General features: G+C 41.2%; 1 protein-coding gene across 4 annotated transcripts in view; it reads right to left on the reverse strand.

Moving 5' to 3' along the window:
• ZC3H7A (zinc finger CCCH-type containing 7A) overlaps positions 1–22,662 on the reverse strand; it is a 33,362-nt gene that overhangs the window by 6,042 nt on the left and 4,658 nt on the right. For 2 of the 4 annotated variants that reach the window (XR_014185287.1, XM_082064230.1), the window contains exons 2-18: positions 19,182–19,285; positions 18,111–18,150; positions 17,085–17,282; positions 16,426–16,584; positions 14,172–14,252; positions 14,044–14,085; positions 13,213–13,243; positions 12,424–12,704; positions 11,299–11,506; positions 10,302–10,366; positions 8,843–9,035; positions 6,968–7,129; positions 5,383–5,579; positions 5,069–5,166; positions 3,865–4,046; positions 988–1,064; positions 308–441 (exon numbers count right to left, since the gene is read on the reverse strand). Coding sequence is in view for 3 of the 4 variants with exons in the window: in XM_082064230.1 (XP_081920356.1) it covers positions 308–441; positions 988–1,064; positions 3,865–4,046; positions 5,069–5,166; positions 5,383–5,579; positions 6,968–7,129; positions 8,843–9,035; positions 10,302–10,366; positions 11,299–11,506; positions 12,424–12,704; positions 13,213–13,243; positions 14,044–14,085; positions 14,172–14,252; positions 16,426–16,584; positions 17,085–17,282; positions 18,111–18,150; positions 19,182–19,249 (2,216 nt within the window). In the remaining variant the exon portion in view is untranslated. Of the gene's footprint in view, positions 1–307; positions 442–987; positions 1,065–3,864; positions 4,047–5,068; positions 5,167–5,382; positions 5,580–6,967; positions 7,130–8,842; positions 9,036–10,301; positions 10,367–11,298; positions 11,507–12,423; positions 12,705–13,212; positions 13,244–14,043; positions 14,086–14,171; positions 14,253–16,425; positions 16,585–17,084; positions 17,283–18,110; positions 18,151–19,181; positions 19,286–21,179; positions 21,260–22,662 lie in introns of all 4 variants that reach the window. The other 2 variants (XM_082064231.1, XM_082064232.1) reach the window with 2 other exon arrangements.

Below are 22,662 nucleotides of genomic sequence, written 5' to 3' on the forward strand. Positions count from 1 at the left end.
GTTGCTGACCCTTAATAATTTTCCTCAACCGATATCTGAACCTGTATTCAAATCACTTTTGGAGTGCTAAACCCTGTTTCTCACCGATGTAATACAAGCTGTTTTGGACCCTGTTGTCCCTTAAACTAACCTCGCGGTGCCTCTGTGACACCAGTTTTTAACATACTACAAAGAGATGACCGTGTTCTGCTTCAATATGGTTTTTTGATTCCTTGTCTGACTCTTTTAAAGCAGTACTAAAGTTTTGCAACAGAGGTTTTAAATGGCTGACAAAATGGTAAAAATGTCCCTGTTTGATCTTACTTACGGGTGTCTTGCCTTTGCACTACAATATTTTTTGTTTCTGTCCGGTTCATTAACTTGGCCATTTCTCCAGCAATCTCCACAAACAAACTTCATCTTCAAATTAAGTGTTCCAGATTTCATTTGGTTCCCAAGGATCTTAAGCCAAAAAAATAACAACAACAATAAAAGGTATTTTGTATCTGCAAAGAAATCCATACATAATTATGAATTACGCCCTACAATAGAAGTTTACAACACGTCCAGAAGCAGATGTTACACTGCACGCCTTGTAATAGTTTAGCCTGTAACTTCAAACTGGACATTTCTTAACAAACGCGTTTATTTAGCTTATTTCTGATTTAGGTATATGTAAGAAGTCATGAAAACATACACAAACTAGACACATAAAAGTCCTACATATTGAAAAGATAATTAATTGCCCCTATGGAAGCTGACTTTGAAATTATATTTAGGTTTTACGTGCCACCCATGACAGAATAAGCAAAGCAAAAGGGAATTGCATAAAAGCAAAGCAGGTGTTTTAGTGTAAGTGGAGCAAGCCAAAGAAAACCTACACTGAAACAGATTTGAAGAGAACACTAAGAAAGTAATTTCTAAAATAAGTGACATTATACACGGACATAGAAAAAGAATCATCACCAAGGGCACTGCAGAATTAGTGCAATCAAAAAATGAAAATACCTGTGATCCATGTGCACTCGCCTCCACGTTCTGCCAGTGTTTCTTGGATTCTTGAACAATGGTGTCATGTGAAATACCTGTAAAGAAAGAGGAAAAGTTCTTGAGCGCTTCTGACTGTTGTCCCAAAACTGGAATGCTACTAAAGCCCCAAAACTTTACCTATTTTTCTTTTTATATATTGCATACATACACATACATTTACACACACACACAAAGAATCTCATGAGGGGCTCCAAAACAGAAGTATTGTATATATCATCACATTGGAAAGCAAACTTAATTTTTTTTAATTATCAATTGCTCAAATAAGGTGCACCTTTGAGTATTTATTTAAACATAATGTACTAAACCTCTAATGACAGTCTAATTCGAAAAGCTGCATTGTGTTATAGACCACAGAAAAACGACCCAAAATCCAAGCTGACACACTAGATTGTCCCTGCCTCCTTTACCAAGGGTTTAAACAAATCTTGCTAATTAGAATTTCTTTTGGGGATTTATTATTTATTATCATTTATCCCTTTATTTTGGGATTGCACATTTCCCTTTTTCCTCTGTGCATCACACCAACCCAATGTGATCACTTGATACGGGAAGTACTGCTGGCACACACAGCAAGGCAGGAAGAAGGAGCAACCATTGTGTGGTACAAATTATTTCCTGATAAATTAGTGATTTTTTAAAAAAGAGGGTCACAGAGAGCTTGGAACTCACGACCAAGGAATGAACAGAGACATCGTGTTCAACAGCATCAGGTAAAAATGAAGTAGTAAAATTTCTTATCCTCAAAGAAGCCAAGAAAAACAAGCAAGATCAACAAAAAGCAGCCTGAACGTCCTGTGCGGGCAAGAACAGAAAAATACCTAAGATTTATCAAGACGTACGCTACTGAGAGCAAGAGTAGTGAACTTTGCCAAGTCTTGGGAAACAGGAGAGGTGCCTGAGGACTGGAGGAAAGCAAATGTCACTCCAGTCTTCAAAACGAGCAACAAGGAAGATCCAGGTAACTATAGACTGGTCAGCCTCACCTCCATCCCTGGGAAACTGATGGAACGACTTCTCCTTGGTGCCATCTCAAGGCACATCAGGGATAAGAGGGTCATTAGGGGCAGTCAACATGGCTTCACCAAGGGGAAGTCGTGCTTGACCAACCTCATTGACTTTTAAGAGGACATAACAAGATGGATGGATGATGGCAGAGCGGTGGACACGGTCTACCTTGACTTGAGTAAGGCATTGACACATTCTCCCACAGCATCCTCACAGCTAAACTGAGGGAGTACGGTCTGGACGATCGGGTAGTGAGGTGGACTGGGAACTGGCTGAAGGGAAGAAGCCAGAGAGTCGTGGTCAATGGGGCAGAGTCCAGTTGAGGCCTGTATCCAGTGCAGTGCCTCAGGGGGCAGTGCTGGGGCCGGTGTTATTCAATATATTCATCAATGATTTGTACGAGGGAATAGAGTGACTGTCAGCAAGTTTGCTGGTGACACCAAGCTGGGAGGAGTGGCTGACACTGGAAGCTGTGCTGCCATCAGAGACCTGGACAGGCTGGAGAGTTGGGCAGGGAAACATTTAATGAAATAGAACAAGGGCCAGTGTAGTCTTGAATCTGGGCAGGAACAACCCCAGGTTCCAGTATAAGTTGGGAAATGACCTGTTGGAGAGCAGTGTAGGGGAAAGGGACCTGGGGGTCCTGGGGACAGCAGGGTGACCATGAGCCAGCACTGGGCCCTTGTGGCCAGGAAGCCAATGGTACCTGGGGTGGGTTAGAAGGGGGTGGTCAGTAGGTCAGAGAGGTTCTCCTGCCCCTCTGCTCTGCCCTGGGGAGACCACACCTGGAATATTGTGTCCAGTTGTGGCCCCTCAGTTCCAGCAGGACAGGGAACTGCTGGAGAGAGTCCAGCGCAGCCACCAAGATGCTGAAGGGAGTGGAGCATCTCCCGTGTGAGGAAAGGCTGAGGGAGCTGGGGCTCTGGAGCTGGACAAGAGGACACTGAGGGGGGACTCATTCCTGGGGATCAATATGGAAAGGGGGAGTGTCAGGAGGATGGAGCCAGGCTCTTCTGGGTGACAACCAGTGACAGGACAAGGGGCAATGGGTGCAAACTGGAACACAGGAGGTTCCACTGAAAGATGAGAAGAAACTTGTTCCCGGTGAGGGTGGCAGAGCCTGGCCCAGGCTGCCCAGGGGGTTGTGGAGTCTCCTTCTGTGCAGACATTGCAACCCGCCTGGACACCTTCCTGTGTAACCTCATCTGGGTGTTCCTGCTCCATGGGGGGATTGCACTGGATGAGCTTTCCAGGGCCCTTCCAGTCCCTGACACTCTGGGATTCTGTGATTTTCTGACTCACTATATAAGAATATCAGAACAGCACTAAGCTAAAAGAAAGGTTTAACTGCTGAAAGACTTCATTCTTGTACTGGGGGATAGAGGGAAACAATTATAAAAATAAAATATTTCAAGCTTTTCTTTCAGTCCACTGTGAAAAAGAAACCTGATTAAGATCTTCCACACTTTCCAGGTTTAAAATAAAAGCAAATCTAGTTTGACTGGAGTTTAATATCTGCTCAAGACTTTTTTAAAAAGACTTTTTTTTTCCCCCAGAATTTTTATTTCAAGAAAAAAGAAAATCTGATAATAATGAGCAGTTTGGCCAGTTTTTATTATAAAAACCTTGCTGATTTTGAAAAGCTAGTAGCATACTCAATTCTTCTGATCATATTTACATTACTGTTCATTGCATAAGCTGTATGAAAGATTCCAGGAAACTGTAAGTGATTGCTCTGATCCCGAGTTGCTGTTTTCAGAAGGGAGCTGGGACAAGGAAGAAGCGGCACTGCAATGAAGAGGAAGAAGAGCATTTTACCAAACATACCTGTTTCCTTTTGCATCATCCAGACTTTAAGCTCTACCAGACTGTGAGCATAAAAGCATTTATCCTCCCGTAAGCAGCCGTAGTGCACCTCGTGTCTGCACAGGTCAAGCTGACATCGAACTTGAAAAGGGCGGATTTTGGAATATTTCACCATAGTTTCTCGCAAAATGTGGACAAGGCACCTGTTTGAAAACAGTCAGTGTTAGATACTCCTTAAAATTACTTTGTTCTTGTGTGGAAAAACACATAAAATAACCATCCCTCCTCATAACTTATTCAAATGTCTTTTTATTACTTTTTACTTGAAATCAGAAAGTGAAAGAAGTAGCAGCTAATGATCTTTTCTAGGCTGAGTAAACCAAGGGCATGGAACAGTACTCTTGTGAAACCCAGAGGTCCCTCTTTGCAAAGCATGACTGAATTCAACCCAACTGGATCACTGGTTTCCAGGAGGGAAAGCATTTCATGTCCTCTTTCGTTATCCGGTCCCATTACAAACACAAGTGCTTTTTTATAGAGCATCACTGAGGAAAGAGTTAAACGCACAATGGAGCAGCTGAGCTCTTACAGCTCTGGTGTTGCCTCGGTGCAGGGGAGTGGAATGTAAAACAAGCAACTAAAATGCCCTCATCATATAAAAATGTAAGTTTATGAGTTCTCCAAAAGTTACTTGACACTATTACACACTCTGAAGTCTTTGTTAACTTGTGAATAATGATTAAAAGACACCTTCCTCTTACTATTTTTTAATCAAATGGATTAGTAAGGACTATGGTCTCTCTCAGATGCGGTAATTAAGGTAAACCTGTTCTTACCTGAGTTAAAGCTACAGCAAAATAAGCAAAATAGACAAAAGGATGAGCAAACTTATGAATTCCTGTATTAATTTAACATCGCACATTTATTTACCTCAAAGCAGGTCACCAGGCAGATAAGCTATTAACAAACTGCCACCAAAGCCAGTCAGATTCAAACATGAGGGTGGATCCCACTCATTTTGAATACATGATGAAGAAACAGTTCACTTTCCATTTAGTTACATGAGACGATCCTTGCTCAGTATCTTTGTCTCATCGATACCACCAAACATAACAGTCAGTTGCCAAGGAGAGAAGTTATCAACAGGTAAAAAATCAATGTTTTAAAATTCCCTGAAACCTTTGCTTTTCATTTGAAACTTAAAGAGATGGTGTTTCAGACATACTTGTTATCTTCAAAGTCATGCATAGCAGGGTGAGAACAAGAAGATGAGTTATCCTTGTTCCTTTTGCTTATTATTCTGGGTTTGTGATCAAAACATTTCTGGAATACAAAAACAGGTAATTATAGAGTCTGTATTTCATACATCTAAAAATATACCTTAAAGGTTTTAACACAGACTTCAATGAGTGTCTAATCTAAAGCTAGCCAGATTATTACTGACCATGCATTGCAGAATTTACAAAACAAAGCATTTCTTCCCAGGCAATTTTATTCTCTGTTATCATTTTTATTGTGTCATTAGAAATAAAGCAGCACCTCACAAAGAAACATAAATAATCCGTGATGTTCTTGAAGAAGTCGAGACACAGTCAAGTTGATCTTTCCATTTCCTCCAAAAAGAGCTTCTCGATTTAAAGCCCCTTTGCGCTCCAGCGTCCACACATCGATCTCCTCTTGGCAATAGGCAAACGTGCAATGACCTGGGTATCTGCATTCCTCTTCAGCAGCAACATCTGGAACGGTAACATTGAATATGACGTTGCTTTTACACAGCTGCTACTAGAAATTCATCTTAAAGCTTCCCCTATCTCCATTTCAAATGTTTTTCATAAAGAAGTTACACCTGTTGTAAATGGGTCACTGAAGTCTGGCAGACAGAAGCAAAACCTTATGCTAAATGACTTGCTGAAAATGTGAGACGGCTCAGAAAGGCTGAGGCAACACGTCCCGCAACTGCCCCGTCTGGTTGAAGGCAACAACGCTGAGAACCCAGAATACCCTTTGCTTAAATACAGTCACATGTAGCTGTAAATTAATCCACGAGGCATCTTCCTGTCCTGGTTTTGTTAAAAACCAGACCGGTTCTCCTTCAGTGATTTTTCTTTCAGCTCAGTTCTTCTCGTTGGCTGTACTTTTCTGAGTTTTAGCTGCATATTTTTCCCAGGATGCTGCACTCGGTGCTGACAAGAGACCAACGGGATGCTGAAGAAGCTCGTGTTTAGATTTATTACTACGGTAGCCAAGAAAGACTGATAAGTTTTCCCACGTTCCGTTGTGAGAGGGGCGTGTTTGAGGAGGGGTGGATGAACAGGTGACTAGAGCTGACCAACGGCAGTATTCCATCCCATCATCGTCACACCCCTATATCAGAGGGTGATCACAGGGTCTGTCTCTCTTCGCCCACGGCCGCATCCAGAGAGGCCCCGTCTGTCTGTCTGTCTGTGACCCACAGCCCTCAGGCCCTGCATCCCGCACCAGGTTCCGTTTGCTGTGCAGTCCCGCCCGGGCCTGCCGGGGCCTGAGCTGCAGCTGCTGGAGCCGCCAGCCCCGCAGCCCCAGCTCTGCTGCTGAGCGACGCCAGCGCCACGTCCAGCACTGAGACTGGCTTTGTGCATTTTGCATATATTCTCTATTTATTAGTAGCATTAGTAAAACCCCTTAAAACTCTCCAACTTGAAGTCTCTCTTCCTTTCCTCTTACCTTTCTTATCATCTTTCCGATCTAAAGGAAGGGGTGGCGCGAGGTAAAGGGGATAACAGGCAGTGTCTGCCACGGTTTATTGCCGCCTTGCCTTAAACCTTGACACTTGCTTACATGGTAAGAAGAGGCAGAAGTCTAACAAGAATGCTTTGTTGTTGTTTTGAATAGTAATAGACCAGCACTTGGAAGCAAAGTTATTCCTGATGAAGAACAAAGTTATTCCTGATGAAGTCCTGAGCATTAATTACATTAACAGTCAAAATACGGCTTTCCTTATAGCCTTTGAAAATATAAGCAACCCGGTGAACCTCCTTCTCCACCTCCCATGAGTGAGAATCAAAACTCATTCTATCCTTCACTGTGGCAAAGCGTTTAGCACTTTGAGTGCAGGCATTAACATTTGGCTGTGTAGAACACTTACCTTTACATATATAATATGGTCCCACATACTGTGTCTTTGTAGGTCTTGGACGTATTTTTTTCCATGATTTATCTTCAGAGTTTTTTATTCTGCCAATTAAAATATCCTTCTTACATTTATGTTCTAAACTGGGATGGTAAGCGTAATCCAATAATTTGGGACCTGAAACAATCCCAGAAAATTGCTTACATTCGCATAAACTGCAGCATACGTGAACATTTCCATACACAGCCTGGCACATAAGCCCGAAAGCAAAGTACACGAACACACTATATAGAATTCCTACTTGCACCAGCAACTCTGAAGAGGCAAAAGACATTAACAGCCATGTTGAGCAGAACAGGAAAGAAATGAATACTTACTAAAGGACCAGTCTCAGCAAGAAAAATAATACAAGTTATTTGGGGAAGGATGCTGCATTGCAACCTTAAAATTACTTCGCGACAGCAACAAGTTGCTGCCTTTTTTCAAATCCCAAAGTATAAGTTTCCTTAACTCTAATTTAAAGCTTAAATTGTTTATTTATAAGAAGTCAATGCAAACGAATTCCAAGGATCGGTAAATGGTTCTCTTAACCTTCAACTTCTATTGTATTAGAACAGTTACTGTGTTCAGAGACAAAACACGCTAGGTAAGAAGTACACACGTGCCAAAAATATGAATGTCAATCCCAGAACTTTGTGATTTTGGCAGCAAAAATATGTCTAAACTGTGTCTTTAGAGTGACCCTAAAGTGAAGATTTTATTACCACTAATGTTGAGAAACCAGGGAGTGAGGCTGAAGACGAGCAATGCTCAGGGGATTTTGCTATTTAAGGGACTACAAAAAGAGCGTGACCCAGTTCCCCAGGGAAGCAGCTGATGGAACAGAACAACTTCAAACGTAGATAGTGAAAGCAGGAGACGCTTGAAGGCTTTTACAGAGGTGCAAAGAAACAGAAGAAAAAGATGCTTTGATACAAAAAGTCAAGATAGGAATATGCTCAAGTAGTTCTACCAAAAATGTATAGCTCCTGCTTTTAACAGAACGTGTTCTGTAGTTTTTCTAACATCAATTTGTGGATTTTTTTTGTAAAAATAACTTTAATATAAAGGTTCTTAAAACGACAATAGTCATCCTGCAAATGTCTTGATATAATTCTTTAGAAGATCCATTATGACGCTGCACTTTATAATGTATCAATATCAACGATACCTATGACTTGGAAGACAATGCTTATTTTTAAGATTAGATTTAATAAAAGCCATTGCCCCTAGAATATGGCTCTGTTCAACAGCAACAGCTCAGGCCTAAGATTAGTTACGTTAAAGCCCAATACTGGTTAAGATCCTTTGTGTCAATACAGTGGAGTTAATAATTACTCAGGTTTGGAAGCCTCAGGATTACGATTTAGAATTAGTTTGAAAGAACAATAAAACAGACGGGATGTGAAGGTTACCAGGTACTTTGAACTGCGGTTCAATTCCCCGGGGCCAATCAGAGAGAGCACTGCAAGTGTTTTTTAGTCTTGAGCAAAGGTGTCATTCTTCACAAGACCCTGGGGGCTGGGAGGAAAGCGGATACAGAACGTGAACGACCTTACGTAGTGAACCTACGGGCTGGGGCAACGTGTGGCCATTTGGGGCAGTTTTAGGAATGGAGAATCTAATAGGATAGGAAATAAAGACAAGAAGAAAGAAGATAAAAGAGCTGTTGAAACATTTTACTGATTCCTTAATAACAAGATCATACTACATCTGCAAAGAGCAAGTCACGGTTAACACTGTTTAGAAGCCAACGGTATTTTAACTTATCAACACTACAATTTGAAGCGTATGCTTTTGAATTTAAAAAAAGATAAAACAAAATCCAGTAGAGTCCAAAAAGCCCCTTACCTTTTTTAACAAAACATAACTGGCAGGCCTGTCTTAGCTCGTGTGTGCCTTCTAATGGGTTTCTTCCCGCAAGTGCTGAAGATACTGGTATATTAGCAGTTGCACTGCTAAAAACATTTGAAAAGTCATTTCTAGTTTGGCCTGCAATTCCCATGTAATTTTCAGACCCAAACAAACTACTAGGGCCATTTATCTGTTGGAAGAAAGTACATTTTACTCAATCCATATAATTTAATTTATTTACAATCAAAATTTAACCTACTGAACGTGTTTTTTTTAAAGCATAAAAAGGACTACACAAAAAAAATCAATAATACAAACTTAAGCACGTGTCTAAGAAGGGGAGATGCAAAAGCTGTATACACAGTTGTGGCAGAATGCAAACCTCCCTCTGTCCCCTCCCTCCTTCGCTATGGAAGGAGCAGACACATCTCCCTCTCTCTGCTGCTGGAGCCTGACAGCTGCTTTTGTTTGGCCCCAGAGCCCCTGGCCAGGGCCGTCAGGAGAAGGGAGCGCAGAGGTGCCAGGAGCCGCTGGGCGCCCACGGCCAGTGTGGGGGATGTTTGGAGGCTCCAGGGGCACCCACAGCCAGGGTGGGGGTGCAGAGAAGCTTCTGGAATGCCCACAGTCAGATCTGATCAGGCTATAAAAACGGGATTCCCGTGGAGACTCCGCCCCTTGCGCGGGTCTCTTGGAGCACGAGCTGAGCCGCTGCCGCCAGGAGCCACGGCCCCCGGGACGGAGACTCCGCTTGCCTTGCGCCACGGGGGGAGTAACATTAACCCTCGCGGGATTGCGAGTGTATCTGCTTTCCGTGCACATTTGCACGTGTATTTATACTTTCCGTGCACATTTGCACGCGTACTTTCCGTGCTGAATACGAGCACGTGTATAAATTAATCCTCACAGAATCGCGAGTGTATTTTCCTCCCGTGTTTTCACATAAGCACGTGTAATATTCCGTGCACATTTGCACGTGTATTTCTCCTCGCAGGATTGCGAGTGTATTATAAATTTCCCCTCGCAGAATCGCGAGTGTACACTTTCCGTACTCAGTACGAGTCCGTGTGTCCCTTTACAATAACCCCACACCGTGTTCATGCCGTGTGGACTCTGCCCGGACTCAGGGCGGCTCCGGCATTGTTCTGGTGAAGCCACGTGCGTGCACTCTGTGCACCTCCTGTTGTATTAGTTGCTGCCCCTTAATAATTTTCCTCAACCGATATCCGAACCTGTATTCAAGTCACTTTTGGAGTGCTAAACCCTGTTTCTCACCGGTTTAATACAAGTTGTTTTGGACCCTGCTGTCCTTAAACTAACCTCGGGGGGCCTCTGTGACAGCAGCACAGACTGCGCATGTAGCAAGACATGCTTTTTTAAGTAAAAATTAAGATCTGTGTTAAGCCAACAAGGCATTAACATTTGAACTGATGTGAAAGAAGACGTGAAAAATACTTACAAACAATGGGGAATTATTGCTGCTAAGTGTTGGCGTTCCATCTCTAGAAGCTGAATTTGAGAGGTCTAAAGAATAAAAAGAACTTTTAATTATTTCATTCCCCAAAACACGCTATGCAAAAAATTATTTCTCATGCCTGAGAAGCAGAAGTATCAAAGCTTTGGGGTTTTTTTGACAAATACCAAAGTTCTTTTTGTTTGCTCAAATTATTTTTTCAATGATGTAGAAGCTCCTTGTAAACATCTGGGCTGAAAAATCACTAGGAAATCATCTCCAATATAACCATCCGATTACCAGCAGCAGTAGCTTCACAGGCGTATGCTGAAGCAACATGAAGAACGTGTGCAGTACAAAAAGGGCAGATAAGCAACACCTGACTATCAAAAATTAGCAGATAAAAGAGGGTTAAAAGGATTCTCTTATTTTAAATTTTAGTTTGTAAATTGGGCTTTGTTCTAGGGAGACCATGCTCCTGTAACACTGGTTAGTAGAGACAAACCTTTAGTTTAACCTTCTTTAGTTCACTGGCTATTTGTATCTTGTTATTTCACAGACCTGATTTCAGTACATAATGATAGTCCCTAGAGTTTGAATGCAAACATGCAATACTGGTGTCTTTTCAGAGTACACGGTTATATCAGCCTGTTAGAACTTTTTGATATTGCCAAATCATCAGAAGTGGTTTAAACCATAAGAACACCTTTATTTTATATAAAAAAGTCTGAAGGAATGCGGTTCCTTCTTTATACTTATTCACCTGAACCAAATAAATTGTACAACAAATGCAGCAAAACTGAACAGAGTGAGCATGCTTATGCAGATCCCAAGTAAACAAAAGCTTTATGTATAAATTATCAATACTCTCAAGAATTCTGAGCACAGCTCAAATGTTAAATGTTAAATATTACTGAAGACTTGTGAAAATCCATACGTTACAAAGAGCAACCAGTTGGCTCATGCACAACTCTCTCTCGCCATATTAAGACTCATTTCTTACCTCTTTTGGGGTCACTGATTGAAAAGGTGCTTAATGGTGAACAAAAGTTTTCCAGTGAAGAAGCCAAAGGCTGCGGAAAGATTTCTGAAAGAAAAGGTGAAGGAACAAATCCTGTGCTAACTGGCAGTGTCCCCAACAAAGAGGCAGAGAAGGGTACAGCGGGAGCTATGCTGCCTGCAGGAATAGGTCCTCTGGCTCCTGGAGTCTGCTGGGAGAAGAAAAAATAAAGGAATTCAAAAAGAATGTTCACACACAGCAAAAAACCCACCCAAGAACACAATGTGCAATAGCCTTTCTTCCAGTAAAGTTTTTGCGAAGTTTTTATATACCTACTATCGCTGCCAAGTGTTGCTGTTCCAGCCCTAGAAGCTGAACTTGAGTTTTAAAGGAACAAAAGTTCAGCCACTTCCGCTCCTCCACCAGAGCTCTCACTCTGACTAACAGCTGAGGAACTCCATAGCCTTCACTGTCTGCTCTAGCTCTGAACCCTGGCATTTACAGCAATTATTCATCTGCCTCCATTTCTCTAATAATCTTTTCTAAAAAATATAAAAAGATAGACTAGTGATGGTCTAACTATTTCTTGTTACCCAGGAGGTGGATCTGCACGAAGCTCTGACTGCAGAGACACGAGGGAACGCACTAGGAGACCACAGCAAAGCTTTTAGCAGAAGTTTAGCCATAGTTAGTGCAGTTACAGGGTGGGCACTCCAACACGCTCTCAGGTTCTGAGCGGGCTCGTTTGCATCACAAAAACATTAATAAATACACATTAGCCCAGACTTCATACATCTACTTTTCACAGTCCCTCCTGGCAGTGGTATCCCTCCCGCTATGGTGGTATCGGTAGTAGTGCGGCAGTATTTCTGAAGTAGTGTCTCTCGCCAGCAACCTTGCTCAGGTTTTCCAACACATAAACCCAATGTAATTGTCCCTGGAGCTCTGCTGGGTCCTGGTATCTTCACAGACACATTTGCAAGAAGCTGCACCTGAGATTCAACCCAACCGTGGAGAAACAGCTCAATGTTACTAGGAAAGTGAACTCACATTTCAGCACTTGATAAAAACACCACAATGTCCACTCATAAGGACAGTCTTTTGAGAAAGAAAACCAAAAAATCTTACCATTACACTTTCATCTGGGTCAGGCACAGAATCAAGTAATTCATCAAGTTCTTCCCCAATAATTATATCTCCATCTCCACAATCTAAACATGCTTCTGGCATAGAGAAAGAAACATTCCCGCCATTTGCCAACACTGCGGAAGGCAAAGAAACCTTTTCCACTTGAAGAGGCATAACAGAAGATAACGATGCTGCAGGTACTGACGACACCTTAGACGCTTCGGAAACAAAGTTGGATGGAGAAGCAGCAGAAGCCATCTCTTGCTTCTGGTCAGATAAATCTGAAAGAGGTAAGACGGGAATCACTGCAACTTTTGTCCAAAGATGTAAAGCTACCTTGTGTAATTCTGACAGTGTGGGAGGGTGAGGGAGTAGAGAAACATGATGAATGTTTATGCAAAACCACATGAAATGTTTCCAGCTTCCACTAACTTCCAATTCATATGCACTTATATCTCTGTTTATTTATTACTCAGACTAAAAAAGACAGGAAAAGTTCCAGACCTCATAGTTTACTACATCTTTGGCATATTCTCCCCTCACTATTTTTCCAAGTTAAAGAGACAATCACTATAGAGCAGTTACAATTATATCAAGTTGAGGAGACCAAAAGGAAATCTGCTTCATCACTCAAATACGTAGTTTTAGAGATAAGCAGATCAGACTTTTTACCATCGATCTTTCAACTGACAACAAGAATTTTCGTAGGAAATTCCGTAACAAATACAAGTAGATCTGCATGGCATATCTAGCTTCCTGGCATTAATATGGCAACACGACAAGACTCACCTAACTCAATATCTTCTACAGAAGAAGAATTCTGTAAGTGAGAAAAGAAACACCTCTCAGCGCTTTGCACAAGAGCCATTAAAATTTTTCAAATACATAGTTACAGACTGAGCATTTAAGTCCTCAAATGTAGGTTTTATAAAATTTGACATTTATGAAGTCTATTGGAATTTAATGGTCAAATAGGTGCTTAGATAAAACATCCATTTGCACACTGAAATCCACAGTATCACTGAAAACCTGCAGCCAACCAGCCAAAGTGAGAGCGACACTTTAGGGAATTAAAGAGTCTAAACAGTATCTTAAGTGAGCTGTTCCTATTCATTTACAGCTAAATTGTCTATATTCCTCTGAAAAAAGTCTGTAAGACAAAGATGAATACCTCTTCATTACTGCTCTTCAGACACATTACAAACAGCAAGATAAATGCAAGTTCAGGTTCTAAAGAAGGTCGAATTTGGACAAATGCATAAATTAAAGGGCACCCTTCACTTTGATAACTGTCTACAAAATAAAATAAATACATAAACAAGCACAATAACTATGCCCTTGCCTCAATACGTTAAAAGTAAATATATTCGTTGCATTGGATTTAGTTGTTTAACTAGCGTTTATTCTACAAAGATAACTTGAGTGATAATCTTAGGTCCCAGTCTGCCATAAATACACAGCAAAACGGAACACAAAGATAACAGCACCCTGACACCCCAAATAACAGCACCTTCTATCAAATGTCACTTGCACAACTTACACTTCAATGTCATCAAATTATGAAACAATTATTCCCTTTAGTTTAAGTTCAGATTGCGCTTGGAACATGTAAAACTGTACCTGAGCTGACACATCGCTAGAAACTGCATTTGCGGAGGGTGGCTGCAATGAAAACATACGTTCATTAAGTACCAAATTGATATCAAGAGGGGGAAACCTCGGTGTAAAACGTTAAAATAAAATCTTACCTTTGCTCTTACATATGCTTTCCTTATTTTTAACCCTAGTTTTTGAGCTAGTTCCTGGGTAAGCTTAATCACACTTTCATCCTAAAAGACAAAAATTCATAATTTACATGTATTGTCTTCTAGCCAAGACATCTGTTCACATCTCAGTCTATTCTGATGGGGCTGTAAGCTAACACTGAAAAATACAGCTACCCTCAAGCAAAATTTATGCAATATGTGGAATATTTAAATATTCAGAAAACAGACAGCGTCCTTCTGTTCCACCCATTTGAATTTAAAATGATGTAAAGAGTTTTCCAACACTAGAGAAGTTCAGAGAAGTGGTGCGGTGTTGGTTTGGGTTGGTTGGTTGGTTTGGCTTGGTTGGTTTTAGTGGGTTTGGTCGGTTGGTTTTGGTTGGGGTGGGTATTTTTGCCTGTTGATTTGGGGAAGGCGCTTGGTTTTTGAGGCGATGGGATCAGTTTGTTTTGACACAAATTGAAGGCCACATTTCTGGTTCCCATCATGTCAGCTTCTACATAACACTGCTGAATATTTAACGAGAACTCTGTATTTTAGCACCACACAACTAGAAAGCAGAGTTAAAAACCTGCTTGTATTTCACTCTGTCCTATAGTTACACTAACTATCCATTTAAATTATTTGAAGATTTCATTTTCAGAATGGGTCCTACAGCTAAAAAAGCATTCATAGAACTTATGTAAAGGCATATAAACCTGAAGCGAAAACATTAAGATCTGGAGGTTCAAAGTGAGGATCCAAAGTCCACAGTTACACATTCAGATAAACTGCTGCGTCTTTGGAAACACAACTGAAACCTTCTCTATATGAAGAGCTCCAGAGCTGTCCAGCCATTTCACCATCGTTTTGATGTAGAAAGGTGAAAAAAATGCAGCTCACTGTTCTGTCCTGTGACCAGTTCTGTTCTAGCAAAGCATATAAAGTTTCCATCAGCATTTTAGTTCCAATCAGGAATGCATGTCTCAATCTCCTAATCATCCTCTCAGAACCCCAGAGTGTCAGGGGTTGGAAGGGCCCTGGAAAGCTCATCCAGTGCAATCCCCCCATGGAGCAGGAACACCCAGATGAGGTTACACAGGAAGGTGTCCAGGCGGGTTGCAATGTCTGCACAGAAGGAGACTCCACAACCCCCCTGGGCAGCCTGGGCCAGGCTCTGCCACCCTCACCGGGAAGAAGTCTCTTCTCATATTTAAGTGGAACCTCCTGTGTTCCAGTCTGTACCCATTGCCCCTTGTCCTGTCACTGGTTGTGACCAGAAGAGCCTGGCTCCATCCTCCTGACACTCCCCCTTTCCATATTGATCCCCAGGAATGAGTCCCCCCTCAGTGTCCTCTTGTCCAGCTCCAGAGCCCCAGCTCCCTCAGCCTTTCCTCACACGGGAGATGCTCCACTCCCTGCAGCATCTTGGTGGCTGCGCTGGACTCTCTCCAGCAGTTCCCTGTGCTGCTGGAACTGAGGGGCCACAACTGGACACAAGATTCCAGGTGTGGTCTCCCCAGGGCAGAGTAGAGGGGCAGGAGAACCTCTCTGACCTACTGACCACCCCCTTCTAACCCACCCCAGGTACCATTGGCTTCCTGGCCACAAGGGCCCAGTGCTGGCTCATGGTCACCCTGCTGTCCCCAGGACCCCCAGGTCCCTTTCCCCTACACTGCTCTCCAACAGGTCATTTCCCAACTTACACTGGAACCTGGGGTTGTTCCTGCCCAGATACAAGACCCTCTTATCCCTGATATGCCTTGAGATGGCACCAAGGAGAAGTCGTTCCATCAGTTTCCCAGGGATGGAGGTGAGGCATTTTAGTTGGCATTATGAAGTGTCTCAGGGAGCCAAATTAGATTAATTTGGGGTGACACTACATTGAAAATGCTGCAGGATTGCATCTGATGCGTTCTTAAAAAAAAAAAAATCAAAACAAAACCCCACAACTGTAGAGAATTTCAAACCACAACTGGTGGGTTTAGTTTGTATTACCAAGGTTTATGGCACTCGACCCCCACTGCGAGTTCACTGTTTCTTTTGCTGAAAGTTGGCACAACAAACTGAGCTTGGGGCCTGAAATCCCTATCAGCCTTCACTTCCACAACACAAAATAATTCATGGAGGAATCAAAAAAATACTTTTCTGCATTAAAAATTCCAAACCTATCAAAAAACCTTAAATGGTCTTGGTGTAAATATAGGTATTCTGTATTAAATCTTTAAAAATCATCATCAATATAGAATTTACCTACCTGTGGCACAGCAAGAGAACATTTTGCTACAGCATCATAAGCCTTTTTATAACTTCTCAGTTCATTCAAAGCTTTTGCTTTCCGATAGAGAGCTCTGAAATTGTTTTCGTTCAATCTCAATGCTATCTCACAGTCTTCCAGAACTTTTTCATGCAATCCCTATGAGAAAAAAGAAAAAAAGGCACTAATCAGAACTATTAGCATTCAAATACCAAATTTAAACTGTATTAGATGAAGGTGTTGAAACATTATAAAACATTCCCCAAGGCCACTGCACTATGAGTGTTGCTAAGTCACCGGCTCATGCAACTAAAAAGCAGCAGGGCCACCAGTTATGGGAAATCCAATAACAGTTTTGAAGATAATTTAGCTCTTATTCCACAGAGAAAGCAGCACTCAACAGTATAAATGGATAAAAATACTGTTCCCTCAACTTCCAAGCCTAATATGACTTCTTAAATGATAATATTCTTGTATTAATAACAAAATATTGCAATGATTATACTTGTAAAAATAAGATATTAAAGAGCACAGTAAATGGATGATTTGAAACGCCAATTCTCAAACCAACGCAAAGAGCTTTTTGCTCACTAGGAACCTTTTGGTGTCTCCACACTGCGTTAGTGCACTGAGAAATCCCAGTCTGAAGAGCAGCTTACCAGGTTAGAAAAACACGCTATCCTGTTCACGTGCAACTTCTCTAAAATATCATCAGAAACATGGATTTCTTCAGAATTAGCATAATCAGCTATGTTTATAGCTTCTGTATAGTGACTCAGTGATCCTCTCCAATCGCCTTCTCGATATACATCGTTCCCTTCATTAAAAAGATTTCTAACGAGCTCCCGTATAAATAACTGCAACAAAGAAAAGAAACATTCATCAACAGCAGCATTAGTTGTTTATCTTCCAAATACCTTTGAAATATAAAACTTATACTTGTAACTTCACAGGATCAAAATGAAATGCAAAACTTTCGTCTGTATTGATATTTTTCTTCTGGCATTTTCCCAAGACGATCTCTAACATTCAACACCGCAATATGTAAATAAAAGAGAGGGTAAACTACTGATCAAATAATTACTTTATGTAAGTTAAAAAGACATCTACATTTCCCTACATTCTTTTAGCAAGCAGCAGCCCCAGCAATGGGTAAGGCAGCAGTGCACAAAGGCTGGTTTTGCAGAGCATAAGATACTTTTTTAATCTAAATGTGAATGATTGCATTGTTATCTAATATCATCTCAAATTCAATGAAACCACCTACCATTGGATAAAAATGCTCAAAAGATGAGTCTGAAAATATAAGTCAAAAATTATGCACAATAATAACGTGCAGAGAAACAAAATGTTATGAAGATTGATGTGACTGAGGTCCTTCTGTCTCACTTTTGCTGTGCCACTCTCAGCTTTACTCAGAACAGCACACAGGTTTATCCAATGAATGCTCCAAATTCATGCCAAACATCGGAGAAAGAGCTAATCTGGGCTGCTAATGAGTGAATTCCAGGCACCCAAATACCTGTATCACAATGTAAGTAGTCCCCAGTTCCAACATTGAGCCATTGGAAATTACCGTTCATACTACACCACCATGGAAATGTTGATTTAAAGGAAAAGAATAAATATAATAAGACGGGCCCATGTTAAAAACCCGTCTGGAAATGCAAAAGTAATTTAATTACCTCATATTGTTCTTGCGTCCCTGGATAGGGCAAAGTAGATCTAGAAAAAGAAATTACAACATTTATGTATTATTCACATTGCTTAAAAGATGATCACGTTGGAGAACACTGGTTCTAACTAAACCCAGCCTCGCTGCAACAGGCACATCTCTAGATGTTGTTCATTGCCTGCACCGAACAAGGCAGAAGTGCTGGAGATTAGTCTGGATTAAACAACTCCGTTTTCTTACTACTAATGACTCATTTTCACTTCCAGTTACATAGCCAGGCTCAATTCTGCTCAAAATGCATTAAGGATTTGAATGCTTTGAGCTTAAAACCTCAACTTTGTTTAAAACCTATTTCTTTCCTCTCCTCCACTGTGCAGAAACAGATTACACATAAAGAGAACTGCAATCTTCTTGTAAGCATTATATAATGACAAATTATCTGCCAAAAGAAAACATCCTTTTTAATTAAGTCATACCAATGATACTACAGGAATTTTCTCTAGCACAGAACAAAGCTATTTACTTTTAACTATTCAGGAAGAAAAATAGGAACCCTTTCCCTTCCCGTATGGGTTATCTGAGAATCTGTTTCTAAATAGCTTTTAAAAGGGCCGTTTTTTGAACCAGTGTGAAATTTCACAATGATTTTAAGCTAGCCAGGATCTTCTAGAGAAGCATTTGGCATTGATGCAAATGAAAATTAACTACTATTCATAAGATGATGTTTCATTAGGTTAAATTTTAGCTCCAGTGAGTTGAAACACACGGTGCTAAGCAAACCCAGCCCTTGAGTAGCAAGCTACTCTTAGGTGTAGCTGTCCATCAGGTGAATTTTCAGGGTACTGACATTTTCCACTCACCCAAAAAAACTCACTGCTGATTTTTCTCAAAGGCAGAAAGGAATACCCTCCCACCCTCCATCTGCTCGGTTTAAGAACAAAGAGGGGGTCTGTATTTTCTTTAGGACTGTTCTCCATCTCCGTGTTCACGTTAGCAAACACTCTGAGGAGAAACACGTGTCCTTCCTCCGCTGGGGCTCTACCCGAGGGCTTTCCCAGGGCTGTCCAGCTCATATACATACTCTATAAACTGGAGTCCTTTCTTAATGTTCTGTTGTCTAGCGCTTCTCTCTTCCGACACATTGGACATGTTATCCTGAACATCCACTTTTCGGATATGCCACTCCTCAAAAAGGAAGAGAGATAAAGGGCTGTTAGTGCACGGCAGGTTGCGTTTGGCCCGGAAGGATCCAATCTCACACCGACACTAATTCCATCACACAAACATCATCCTGCTCCTCAGCTGAAGGAACTCCAGACAAACACCGCAGGGCCCACGCGCCCCAGGTTAAAGCCCTGGGTCAGGAAACACCCCCGCTGTCAGCGCCCACCTACAGAAAACCTTCTTACCAATTTCTCCTTTCCCTTTGGTTTCCTGCTGACTCCACACCACGCAGACCCTTGGTTGTGAAACTAAACGGAGCCATGAGCTCAGCTCTCACGCATCACTGCTAAACCCAGCCAAGGGTCCCCACTGCCCTTCCACAGCCTTGGACTGCTTGTGTTTCTTTGTTGAAGCAGGAATAAACTCGAGACCCCGGTACATTTATTAATAGAATCCAAACTGTAAGGAATGTTTAAGGAAGAACTGTTGTTTTTATATAACTGAGGACCTGGCGCCTGACCCCAGCAGGGGGGAAGGACCGAGACACGTCGGACTGTGAATCCTTAATGTAAAACGCAGTCTCTTCCTGGAATATGTACTGATACCTGTATACATACTGATACCTGTATTTACAAGTTAATTTAGGGGGAAGGACTCAGAGACATCAGACTGTGAATCCTTAATGTAAAACACAGTCTCTTCCCGGAATATGTACTGCTACCTGTATACATACTGATACCTGTATTTACCAGTTAATTTAGGGGGAAGCGTAGCCAAAGCACCAGGAATCCATATCTTAAACAGATTGATAAGGGGCAGGGTATTGTGTGCGTCAGGGTGGTCTGTGAACCCTGAAGCACCAACCAATGGGGAACAGGGGAGGGAAACTGCAGCCAGGATTTGGGGGGATATAAGCAGGGGGTTTGCCCTATTAGGTGTGTCTGCCTTTAGGTAGAACACCTGGTCTTGCAAAATCGTTATTAAAATATGGTTTGCCGAGAGATCCTGCTTGAGCCTATTATATTTGCAAATTGTTTCTACCACAAGCTCAGCTCTCATGCATCACTGCTAAACCCAGCCAAGGGTCCCCACTGCCCTTCCACAGCCTTGGACTGCTTGTGGTTGTTTGTTGAAGCAGGAATAAACTCAAGACCCAGGTATATTTATTAATAGTATCCAAACTGATTAGAAAACTACCATTAAGTCTAATTCTAGAGTCCCTCATCATCACTCAACAGCTACGGGGTACTTAGAAGCAAAATATTACTGCTTTAATAATATCTACCAGTTGACCAAGGTGGGAATCTTGGCCACTTTACCAGTAGCAAAGACTAGCTACTTCATTAGAAATACTGAATTACTTTAATGCAATTCCACATCGCCAACTTGATGTTTAAATCCAATGTAAGTAGCCCGAATCAGTGATTTTTTTCCTTCGTGTCTTTCATTTACTGGATTTACAAATAAGTCAAATAGGATAAAATGATCTGTATAACCTTCAAGATAAGGCTATTTAACGTATGGTTTCACAGCTGCATACGCAACTTACGAACACAACTTATTTTTGACAAAAAGAAATCAGTAGGACAAAGTTGTACTCTGAAAATACTGAAATTAAAGAAAGTCTCTTGAAGAAATACATATTTTTGTGAAGAAAGTGACTTTTTGTAGGAATTTATAGCTTAAAAACAAAAAAAAAAGGCACTGTGTGCAGTACATCTCTGTTAGTCTTGAAACTAAGGTTAAAACAGCCAGTGGAAAAATGAAAACAGAGCAAAATAAACTAAATAACCCCCATCAAACTCAAGAAAATAGCAACAGAAAACAGAAAGCAGCCGGAGAAGATGCTCTCTCCAAATTACTTGGAATAATGAAACAATCCGATGAGCTTTCGGCTCTAATAATGTTTACAAACCTTGCCAAAGCGTCTTGAGCAAACCTATGAAGTCTGCACGGTTCCAAGCCATTCAGAGTCAGCCCTAGTGTGACACACGCCTAAAATGAGCATAAGAAACTGCGTCGTTTTCTTAAGGTCACTAAGCAAACTGCTGGGCTCGCTCCAAGGGCCCGTTTCTCCCCACTTCCTACCGCAACCGCCCATAGCAGCAAGCTCCGAAAGCAAGAGAAATAAGAACCGGTCTGTAGATAAATATCATGGACCGCGACAATAGTTCAGTGACCTGGACTGTTCAGATATTGCTTGTTTAGGTATATAAATAGCGCTCAATCTACTCTCCAGAGAGGAAATAGCCATGAACACTTTTTGCAGTTGTTTTTCATGTTATTTTAAGCACCATCTTTTCTTCCACCAGTTAGTAATACAAACTGTGCTTTTGGCGTATCTATGAAAGACTTTTAGTATAAGATAAAGTGAGTAACAACAGCATCCCTATGAATAAATCTAAATAGAAACGCCAGGAGGTTAGCTTTTATAACTCAAATGAGGGCTAGTGAGAGTAAGAAATGCTCATCCTAACCAAAGAAAGCAGCAACATCAGCATATGCTTTCCCATAAAAATAAATGTTACGTAAAACATATTTTAGTCCCCTGAATTAACAACTGACAACGTACCACCTTGCCAACAAAGCAAGAGTCTTGCATGTGTCAGGATCTGGGCAAGTATTAAGATCAGCTTTACTCTGCTCCTTTTCAACCTCAATACTCCACACCAACAACTTGCAAAGAGATGAAGAAAGTCCAGCACAGTAACAATTGCATCTATTTATCACCTCTGGTGTAAATATTAAAGAATAAAAGATATATTGAAACCTGAAGGTGTGCAGATCCAGTTTCTCTATAACAATAAATGGAAATGCTACAAATTGGCAGCACAGATAAAAGAATATCTAGCAAGTGCTGAACATATGTGAGTGGTGTCATTTATGATTCAAAGCAGTCTTCTATTTTTTTCCTACTTACTCATCTGCATCAATAAGATGTTCAGGCGAAAATTATCTTTCCTTAACATACTTTGACAGTCACGTTGGCCAAATATTTGATGATTCTGCAGAGGACTGAAAATTGTTTCAGAGAGCACCTCTACCAGCACGTCTCCCATCCAAATTACTCTCAGATGCTCTCAAGCAATCAGAAACACGTTAGACTTACGCAAGGCAAAGAACAATCTTGGCTTGTAATGTCATACATCTGCTTTTAAAAGTTTTTAAAACCCCACCTATTTAGCAACAGCTTTTCTCCTCTATCTGCTGGGACATATATTTTAATTGAAACAAATATATACATTTAACTGAAAAAGGGTGGATTAAGGGATTAAGGAAGGTGTCCCTGCCCATGGCAGAGGTGGGATCGGATGAGCTTTAAGGTCCCTTCCAACCCAAACCACTCTGTGATTTCGTAATACACATATTTACATATGTTTTAAAAGTTTAAATGTTGC

Source organism: Streptopelia decaocto (genome assembly GCF_964273445.1).
Source record: "Streptopelia decaocto genome assembly, chromosome: 13".
Classification (NCBI taxonomy): domain Eukaryota; kingdom Metazoa; phylum Chordata; class Aves; order Columbiformes; family Columbidae; genus Streptopelia; species Streptopelia decaocto.